Consider the following 10425-nt stretch of genomic DNA (forward strand, 5'->3'; position numbering starts at 1 on the left):
ATGCCGATGCCGGGGGGCGGCGCGGCCGCAGCCGCCGCCAGGCGCCCCCCGTCCGGCGAGGCGGCGGCGACGCCGCGAGACGAGGAGCAGCAGGAGGAGGAGGGCGAGGAGGATCTCCGCGACGGCGGCGTCCCCTTCTTCGTCAACCGCGGCGGGCTGCCCGTGGACGAGCCCACCTGGGAGCGGATGTGGCGGCATGTGGGCAGGATCCACCCCGAGGGGGAGCGGGTGGCGCAGAGGATCCGGGGCGCCGCCGACCTGCCCAAGGTGAGGACCCCCCCACCCCGGGGGTAGCGCCCGGGCCGGGCCCTCCCCTGCGGGGCGCACGAAGGGAAGAGGGGAAACGGTGGCCTCCTGCCCCCCTCGGAGGCCGGGCTCGGCAGCCATCCCTCGGGAAGAGGGCGCTCCGGGGGTGCAAAGCCACGCTGTAACTTGGGCTGCGGGAGGGTCGCTGCGGGAGGGTCGCTGCGGGGCTCTGCCCCCTCTCATTCTGAGGCCTCCTCGATGGAAAACGCTACAGATGGATAATGTGCGAGCCGCCTGGGAGGGAGATGGATTGCCCTAAAGAGGAAGACTGGATAAACGATGAAAGGATGAGGAGAGTTAAGATTTAGAAGAGTCCGAATGTTTGAGGTGGGAGGGTGAGACAGGCAGTCTCAGTCTTTGAACCAGAAGAAATTAGATTTGGGTACAGTCTCCCACACCAAAAGGTGTTCTTGCACAGAACAGTGTCTGTCGGATAAGAGACTCTTGATGCCAAAGAGTTTTAAGAGGAGTTAGCGAATGCTTGCAGAGCTTGTTGCTGGGGTAGGGGTCAGATGTTGTGATTTCCAAGCGCATTCCTGGCCTTGCTGCAGAGAACTCTACGAAAAGAGGAACCGGTGATCGTTTCACTTAACCTTATGCCATACTGAATCATTTGCCTGTGAATTCTTGTGATTGTTGCTATCTGTGTTCCACCTCAGCCGGGAGAAAAATCTCCCCCTTTCATTGGCATCCTGGGAACAAAAGACACTGCAAACATTTGGTGTGTCGCTCCATTGGTGGGTTATGAGAGTATTCCCATCATGCTAACAGAGGAAATTCAGACAGAAAAAGATGAAGCTTTTTCTGCTCAGGTTTTTTTAGCAAGGGCTTACCTCCTTGGGAAGGTAATCTGAAGTATGTGAGAACATGCTATTACATAGGGCACGGACAATCTGTACTGCTTTCAACGAGGAACTCTAGAGAAGCATGTGATGTAACATCCTTTGTGCAGTGAAGACTTATAGGCATCTGTGGCAGTAACCAGAACAAATCTTGAATCTTGATTACAGTCTCTATTCTAACCCCACTAGACTTTTCCTTCATTTTCAGATTTCCTTCCTCTCCTCTGACTTTGTCCTGAGTCTGGGAGAAGGCTGAAAACATGTTTCAGATCAATCAGAACGTGCACTACTTAATTTCCTGACCAAAAGGGTTGATTTGGCCAGGAGAGGTGAGGGAAACGGAAGAAAGAAGTTCACAAACAAGAGTCCAGTGCATGAGGGGAGGGAAATACAGTGTTCCATCTCTGGTTTTGGTCTTAATGTGAAGTACTTCCACTGTTCTCACTTTATAGTCTTGGTGCCAAAGGGTTACAGCTAGGGGACACAAATGGTATGAGCTTTTGCAATAACAGGTGAAATTGGGCTATCCTTTTATTTGTTGTTGTTGTCTGCTAGTACCCCTGCAAACCAGATCTATAAACTCTATTCAGCGCTCTGCAATCTGACATCCCATTCCCAAACCCACCAGGCATACAGCTGAAAGGATGCTGGGATGCAGGAAGCAGCAAAGATGGATGGGCTCTGTTTCCCTAGCTCCTTTTCCCCTCGAGGGATGTGTGTTTATCTTTGAGGGCTGCTTCTGTCACCACCCATCTCTGTGCCATCAAGTTTCTTTAAAGGGCTGATGCAACAGCTGAGAATTAGGGCAATGAGTGTACTCTGTAGGGGCTAGCTCCTTTGAAAAGCCAGGTACTCTCCATGTGCTGGGGGGGGAGTAGGCCTTGTTAGGTGTTGGGAATTAGGCAGTGGTTTGCCTACTCCCAAATTTTTGGCCTTGAACTGTAGCCAGTATTGGGTGTTGGGGGAAGTAACTCTCGAAAGAGTTGTACAGAAACTAAACTTAATACTGTAAAATGACTGCAGGAGGCTGTGATCGGACTTTCTAAATACCTTCACAGATCAGCTGCAGGGGCTGTGTCTTTCACTGGGGTGTGAGAGCTCAGAAATCTCCTCTGGTCTCCGTTTCATTCCGGTAGATTTGTGCTGTCCATCAAGTGAGCTGTGCTGCGGTGGCAGGACATAGTTGACTGGCCATGCATGCTGGGCTGGAGAGTGCCACCCTCCTGTAGGTCATTTCCTTTCTAGCAACAGGGTGAGGTATTGCTTTGCTTGGAGCTGCTGGGACCATCAGATGGGTGCACACTGGAAATACAAAGTGATGTGTGCTTGCCTCATTAAGAAATGATGGATTTTAAATGAGGTGGTTATGAGGGCAAAGACAGGAAGAGTTGCAGCTAATGGGTTCAGAGAGAGAGAGAGGGAATAAATCCAGTTTCTTTAGTCAGGCTAACAACTGGGATTGGTACTGCTCCCATTTTGCTTGTAAAAGAGAGATTAGGGAGGTGCTTGGATACATATAAGCACCATAAAAGAAACAGTTGTTAAACTAGGCTGGCCAAAAAAGCACCTGTGTGATACAGATAAGGGTGGAGCTTTGTCTGTGCCTCACTCCCATCTGCCTCATCTCATGTGCAGCACAGCCCACTTGGTACACGAAAATCTCTGTTGTTCTCTGGATCCCCTTTCTAAAAGCAGAGTCCCGATCCCATGCATATAGCCAGCCTGCCGGGGTGCGTGAATCTAGGAGTGGGGTGATGCAACCCCTCCACACAACTGGTGAGGGACCAAAGACGTGTTCAAACAGTCTGCTAGGATTGTGAGGACTGCCTAATATTTATAGCCCTTCTGAGATATGCAGTGGATAATGCTGGGTTAGAACAAAGCATTAGGGTCTCCCATCCTGTCAGTGTGGGGTTGAGGGATGGAGATCTTATTCTTCTCCTCCCGCATCTATTGCCCCATAGACCTGAGGCAAAAGAAACTGCAGCCCAGTCTGGGCTGCAGGCCCAGATCTGAGAGAGAGAGAGAGAGAGCACGCTGTACTTTCATCAGTTTAATTACTTGAGGTGCAGGCAGCTCTTCTGCGTTAACTAGTCCGCTGCTGAACTGCCATTATGCTGTCTCAGTGTTGTACGGTCCTTTGAGGAAAAGGGGATCTGGGGGTCTGTACTAGTAAAGGGAGGAGTAACTACCCGGAATCATTAGTCTGTGCTGTCAACATCCACTTAATCCGATTGTCTCCACTCAAAAAGCATGAATGTCTCCATGCTGAAGAAATTAAACAAAGTTAAATAGTCAGCCTGTCCTGGTTGTTACCTCTTTCATTGTTTCTGCCTGGGAATGATTTCCTATGACTCAGTGTGTCAGCGCACAGCATCCAAACTGACTCAGCTCATGCGGTTCCAGAGACGGCTCCATCCCTGCACCTCACTCTGGAGCCTTCCCTGCTCCTGCTGCGGCTGAACAAACCCAGTTTCACATCTGCTCCTGCCGTTCCTCTGCTGTCTCCTGCAAGTGAACCAGCCAGTGCCTCTGCTTGCTCCAAGCAGGGTACAGAAATGAGGCACTGGAGATGGCCACTGGCACCTCCAAGAGGTGCTAGGAAAACGGGTACCAGTAGCCAAATGGTGCTACTTAGTTTTTTTTTAAAAAAATAAAATCAAAACACAGGAGAGAAAATGGATAAAATGGATAGAGACTGAGTTTAGCTCAGTGTTTACTTGCTGATGGTGTTTGGGGCTAGGCTGAAGAACACTTACAGATTACCGTTTCCAGAGGAAGCAACAGCTCATCTCTCAAGGTTAAGCAGTCTCTGGCCCCTGTGCTGTGTGGGCACAAGCAGAGTGCAAACTAGGACAGGGAACTGATCTGACTGAACACTGCCTGTGCTTGCTGGCTCGGCTTTCAGGTGGTTCAGGTGCCTGACTTGGTTCACCAGTCACTTGTGCCAACCCAGGACAGAAGGAGGTACAGAAATCAGTGGGCACAGAAATAGACGTGGAGGGTGCTGTGTGGCTAAGCAGCGCTGCTGGCTACAAACCATGACCAGCAGAAGCAGTTGTGCACAGCAGAGTGGAAGGCGCAGGGCAAGATCTGGTTCTGACTCACTTTTATTTAGCTGGGGGTAGCCCAGCTCTGGGGGAAGTCTGAGGAGGAACTGAAAGGCTAAAACCCAAACTGCTGTGAAAAGCTGCAGTCTGGTATCAGGGGGGTGCGTGCAAGGCATGAGCTATCCTTTAGAGATAAAATGCTGGGCTGCTTCTCCAAGCCTGTCAGTCACACCGAATTTTTGTCTTCTCCATTGTAGTTGTCCTGTGGACAGGACTCTTCTCTTTCCTTAGACACATTTACTCAGCTGCTGACAAGCCTGCAGTTATCCCCTGTGGAGCAAATGGTGAAGAAAATCTGACTGGACCCATAAGACTGAGGCCTCAGAACAGGACTGCAGTCTGACTGCAGGACTTTCAGCCTGGAGAAGAGAAGGCTCCAGGGTGACGTTCTAGCTGCCTTCCAGTACTTAAAGGGGGCCTACAAGAAAGCTGGAGAGGGACTTTTTACAAGGGCACGTAGTGATAGGACTTGGCAATGGATTTAAACAGAGAGGGTAGATTTAGATTGGATATAAGAAAAAAATTTTTTACTCTGAGGGTGGTGAGGCACTGGAACAGGTTGCCCAGAGAAATTGTAGATGCCTTATCCCTGGAAGTGTTCAAGGCCAGGTTGGATGAGGCTTTGGGCAGCCTGGTGTAGTGGAGGGTTTCCCTGCCCGTGGCAGGGGGGTTGGAACTAGATGATCTTTGAGGTCCCTTCCAACCCTAACCATTCTATGATTCTATGAATGGTGAACTTTCAGAAGTCGTTCTCAGACCACATAATTCAAAACAACAGACGGACACTGCATGGGAGCAGTCATGATGCTGTCAAGCCTGTGCCCTAGTTAGTGTCAACACACCTGAGATGCCAGGAGGCAGTGAGGGACCTTTACCCTTGCTCACAGGACTAGTCCATGCTCTGGTGGCTTTGGGGAAACTCATTCTCCATTTTTGCCTCTCTCTCTCCTTGCTTTTGTTTTGTGCCTTCCATTTTGCATACTCAAATGAGGCCAAGCTCCCTCAGGTGATAGCTTTCCTGTCTTGCATCTTGCCTTGTGAGTTAATTTTATCTAATTCTTCCAAGGTAATGTTGTGTAAACACAGGACCCTTTCATAGTTTCTCTTGCAGCTCTGTCATGGTGCTTCATTCTGAATCCCTTCCCAGTTATCAGTGTGGGAACAGAGGAATGTTCCTAGTGTGGTCACTTTGGTCAGCAAAAAGGGGCTGGTTTCAGAGGAACATGCTCCCTGTAGCTATGTGGTTCTGAGTCCAGCAAGAAGCTGGAGAGGTTTAGAAGCAGTGATTTATATTCTACTCCCCATTTCAGATTCCCATACCAAGTGTGCCTGCGTTCCAGCCGTCCACCCCCATCCCTGAGCGCCTGGAAGCTGTACAGCGCTACATCAGGGAGCTTCAGTATCCTTTACTGTTACCTCAGTCACTGGTGTGATAACCCAGGGAGAAGAAGCAAGGGGACTTTCTTTCCCTGTGAAGAACTGAAAAGCTTGTTCTGTTGTAGCTGGAGGGGAACTGAAACTTGCTCCCTGAAAACAGGAAGTTGGGCTTGGGATGATGGTTTGTTTTGCTGCTCTGTTTCTTTTCTTTTCTGCCCAAGTTACCTTCTGTGATCCTGTTCACTCCATGTAACAAATGGGCATGTTGTCAAGGGCCTTTCCCCACTACCCACCCTTCTAGGTCAGTGGCTTTACAGTGCCATTTCGTTAAAAACACACATATCTGAGACTCTGACAGCCAGGTCTCAGATGGACTACACGCTGTGTCACCTCACAGTTAAGGCATGGATGAGCTGTGGCGGTGAGAAAACTGCCTCTCAGGTCATCCTGTTTGAACACTTTTCTCTGTAGCTGTCTAAAGGACAGTCAGCCACCCTGCTTTTGTGCATCTGTGGTATCGTGCCCCTTTATACGCAGAGCTGCTGGTGTGCCTGTGTCCTGGGAATGAGATTTCTCCATCCCTGTTGTGCTGGACAGCAGGAGTGTGCCATGCAAGCACAGTCTAATCTCACTGATAAGATACAGAGCTAGCTCTGGCTTCAGCCCTAAAACAAGGTAAGAAGGCAGACCTTTCGGCACCTCTTGCCCATCTAAGGTGGCTGTGCTCTGAATCGGGTCCCAGTCAGTCTTAGAATAAGGTACCATGAAGGTTTCTATGCTCCGTGTGTTCTGTGCAGACCAGAGCAGGCAGAGATCTATCAAACTTTGTTCTGACCTGGTAATTGGAAAGCTGAGCAGAGCATGTGCTGTCAGCATGGACCTTTGGGAAATGGAGTGGGAAATCTGTGTGTGTGGAGGAGCAAGAGAAGAATTGACAAGGAAATACAGTGGAAGTAAGGAGGGACTATAAGCGAGAGAAATGCAGGAGAGGGAGGAGGAGACTTTCTTGTGTTGCTGTTACATTTGTGAGATCATGACTTTGATGTGAGAACAGTAAGTAACATAAAGTTATTCAGACAGGTTTTCTTCAAACTCTACTTTCCAAGCTGCCAAGCCCTTAACTTCTTGCCTCCAGGTACAATCACACTGGGACACAATTCTTTGAGATTAAGAAGAGCAGACCTCTGACTGGGTAAGTGCTGGCAGCCCCTACAGCATTTAATCCTTGCTTTAAGATGTTGGAGCTTTGCTATAGACACTGCTTTTTCTTCCATCCCCTGGCCAAGGTCTAGGTGGCACTCAGGGCTTTCACTACTGCAGCTCCATCCTACTTTAGGTGACTTTATTGTCTGTTGCCTGAGGCGCAGCTGGGCAGAGCTGTGTCTGGCCTTTCTCAAGGACAAGAGGAGGTTTTGTTGTCATGAATCAGTAAATCCAGTAAAATAATATAAATGTATTTCAAAGATGTGCAGATTCTGCCTGCTTCTAATTGGAAGGTAACTGTATGAACTTCTGATGGATTCTGAACTTAGGTCCTGCCCTAAACAAGCTTCGTAAAAGCCAAGTATCTTTACAGGTCTAACTTCATAGCTCCTGTGAGTGCCTTTGCAGAATCTAGGCTCACTAAGCTTTTGGTGTCTCATACTTTGAAAGAGAAGGGGGATTCTCCTGTCTGCAGATTTTGGGAAGACCTCTGCCCCGTAAGTTCCTGGAGATAAGCACCTGATGTTCATCGACTCTCTAGGCCAGCATATTGAGAGTGTCCCAAGACTGGCTTCTTACTATTGGTCTAGTCCACAGACTTACCTGACTCCAAATGTCTCGTGTTGTAACCAGAGCCATGTCTCCTCCACAGTATTTGTTGAATGGATAGTAGGGTTGATGCCAGAGAAGAGGGCTTCACTGCCCTTGAAACTTGTGAGGCAAACATTGCTGGCTCTTGATCCTTTGGAGCTTCTGCTTGTGGTCACATTGGTGTCCATCCAGAACTCACTGAGCCAAGTGCTATGGTCTCGCTGAGAACAGAGGTTGGCCTAGTAGGCAGCTTTGCTCTAACTCACCGAAGAGAGTTCCTGTAACATGCGACAGCATGTGGTATAGACCTGGTTTGGATTTAATATCTTCCTAAAGAAGATATTTTCTTCTGTTCCCTGTCCTCAGTGGGCCACCTTCTCTCCTGGAAACCTACCTTACATATATAGTAAAAAAAGGGCTGAACTGGCTGCACTTGCATAGCACAAGCCCTCTAACTGTCCTCGTCTTTCCCTTGTCCCACTCTGCAGGCTGATGGACCTGGCCAAAGAAATGACCAAAGAGGCCCTGCCAATAAAATGCCTGGAAGCTGTGATCCTGGGAATGTATCCTTTCCTCTTGAAATTATGCATGTCTGCCCGTCCTTGTGTTTTCTCCTCTGCTCTCTTATGACGCTGTGAGGCTGCTGATAATATTGCCACCGAGCCCCACATGCCTCTGTTTTCCCTCCCCAGTTCTCCCAAAAAAACTCACCAATAAAATCCAAATCCAAGCAATTCTCTGAAATACAAGACTTAGTTCTCTGGAGTTGTTCCTCCTTCCCCAAGAAGGGTGATGCTGCTCTGGACAACTCTATAAGCAAGTAAAAGATAAAGGAAGTATCTAAGGAATATCTAAAGAGGGGCAAAAATATTAGCTAGGCTTAGGTCAGAAGTCCTTTGTGGATAATCTTGTTCCCTTATTGCAATATTGCCTGCATGTGTTCTACATCAAAATAAGTTAGGGATCCTCCCCAGCTTCTACTTATGATGTATGTCACTTTACTATTATATCTAACACTGCCTGTCAGCTTAGGCAATACCTTTATTAATTCTAGATACGTGTCATCTTTAAGTACACATCTTTCCTAGCTACCTTCCAAGCTTAGCCTATGTCACTCGGGCTATAGATTCTTGGAGTGCATGGGCAAAGCTGCCTGAAGGGGCAGAGATGGCAAGTGAGTGGTTCAGCGGGGTAGTCTGACAGAGTATTTTGTCCTGAAGGCTCCTTGTTTTGTGTGTGAAATAGTTGCTAGTAAAACAGAGTAAAACCAGAGTCAAACAAACTTGAGGAATAATGCTACAGCGTTAACAGTTTGGGAGGTATGGAATACAGAACATTTGAGGTGTTAGCATTGAAACTTCCACATCACAAAACTGCCTCAAAATTAACTTCCTTTTGTTAACTGTCTTGTTGAAGAGGCCAAGTCTGGTTTCCCCATGACGCAGATGAAAATATGCATCTTGCAGTAAGCTGCACTCTTATCTGGAGAACAAATCCTGCCTATGCGATGCCTGAATCAGTGGTGAGTCTGCTGAGCAGGCTGGGAGGGTTTGGAGCAGGAAGGAAGTATCTTGTCAAGAAAATGGTATCACTGGTTGTTTCCTGAATAGCGGCTGCTGTCAGTTACCTCACCAACAACATGACCACGCTGGACCGTTTCCCCATCAGCTTCAAAACCCACTTCTCAGGGAACTACTTCCGACACATTGTGCTGGGGGTGAACTTTGGAGGACGCTATGGGGCACTGGGCATCAGTCGACGTGAGGAGCTCATGTACAAAGCACCTGTCTTCCGCACACTGAGCGAACTCATCTTTGACTTTGAGGAGGCATATCGCCGCTGCTGGCACACTCTCAAAAAGGTGAAGCTGGGCCACTGTGTGTCCCATGACCCACACAGCGTGGAGCAGATTGAGTGGAAGCACTCCATCCTGGATCTAGAGAAGCTAACCCGGGAAGACTTCCGCAAAGAGCTTGAGAGGCATGCCCGTGATATGAGGCTAAAGGTAAGCAGCAAGGATGGAGAAGTAGTTCACAGCTGCATCCACCGTCTTGCCTGGCTGATGTGTGTGCTGGGGCAATGAAGTGGCAGGAGGCTCTCCTAGATGGTGGTGGAGTAGAGGGTGAATTGGAGGCTGAGGGCTCTTTTCCTTTGTATACAGGCTGGTCCCCTAATGGATGCTCATGCAGTACTGCAGTTGCGATTAGCTTGGACTGTACACAGTCCTTGGAGCCACAGCTGTCACTGTAGCTTGTTTTTTTCTGGCTTTTGCATTTTTGATGCACTTGCCTTGCCTTGTCTTTTATTCCCACATAATTAATCATTGTGAGGCTTTGCATTTTCTGGTTACTGCTCGTATTGGTTTTCTGCTCACGCTGCTCTTACTTTAATTTTTCTGGCAGATTGGCAAAGGAACTGGGCCACCGTCTCCCACCAAGGACAGAAAGAAAGATGTCTCCTCCCCGCAAAGAGGTCAGGCCAGCCCGCAGCGGCGCAACAGCCGTGGGGACCGACGGTGAGTGGAGCTGCTGGGCAGGAGACCTATCTAGACCATCTCTGCTTTACTTGCAGGCTTCACCTTGCTGTCTGGTTTTGGATCCTTCTCGGGTCTTACTGGGGTTCTTTATAATAGAGGATATTTCTCTGACCTGCAGTAGCATTCTTCCCTAGTCTGTGCCTTTGTGAGTTTATCATTCCTTGAGGAGTAGGGGGACAGCTGTTTTGGTTTTGTTTTGGCAGGGAGGAGGAAGGCAGCTCAAACAGACAGTGATCTTGGCAGCTGATATTTAACCTTATGCAAGGGTCTGAGCCCTGGTGTCTTACAGACCTGTGCCCCAAAGAGATTCCAAAAATTACACTGCTGTCAGTGAGATTGTTTTCCTGAAACTGATCGAGGATACCAGAGTGGACTTGTACTCTTCCTAACCTGCATTCTCTTCTGTGGAGATCGTTGTAAGAATTACTGGAGGTTGCAGAATAATCCTGCCCTCAATAGC

At 48.7% G+C, this 10425-nt stretch overlaps 1 protein-coding gene across 1 annotated transcript in view; it reads left to right on the top strand.

Moving 5' to 3' along the window:
* The window catches only part of VASH1 (vasohibin 1), a 15593-nt gene continuing 5168 nt past the window's right edge, over positions 1-10425 (top strand). The window contains exons 1-6 of the mRNA XM_009980902.2: positions 1-267; positions 5569-5657; positions 6771-6827; positions 7918-7992; positions 9053-9434; positions 9832-9944. Coding sequence (XP_009979204.2) covers positions 1-267; positions 5569-5657; positions 6771-6827; positions 7918-7992; positions 9053-9434; positions 9832-9944 — 983 coding nt within the window. The remainder of the gene's footprint in view (positions 268-5568; positions 5658-6770; positions 6828-7917; positions 7993-9052; positions 9435-9831; positions 9945-10425) is intronic.

This window comes from Tauraco erythrolophus, chromosome 6 (genome assembly GCF_009769465.1).
Source record: "Tauraco erythrolophus isolate bTauEry1 chromosome 6, bTauEry1.pri, whole genome shotgun sequence".
Classification (NCBI taxonomy): domain Eukaryota; kingdom Metazoa; phylum Chordata; class Aves; order Musophagiformes; family Musophagidae; genus Tauraco; species Tauraco erythrolophus.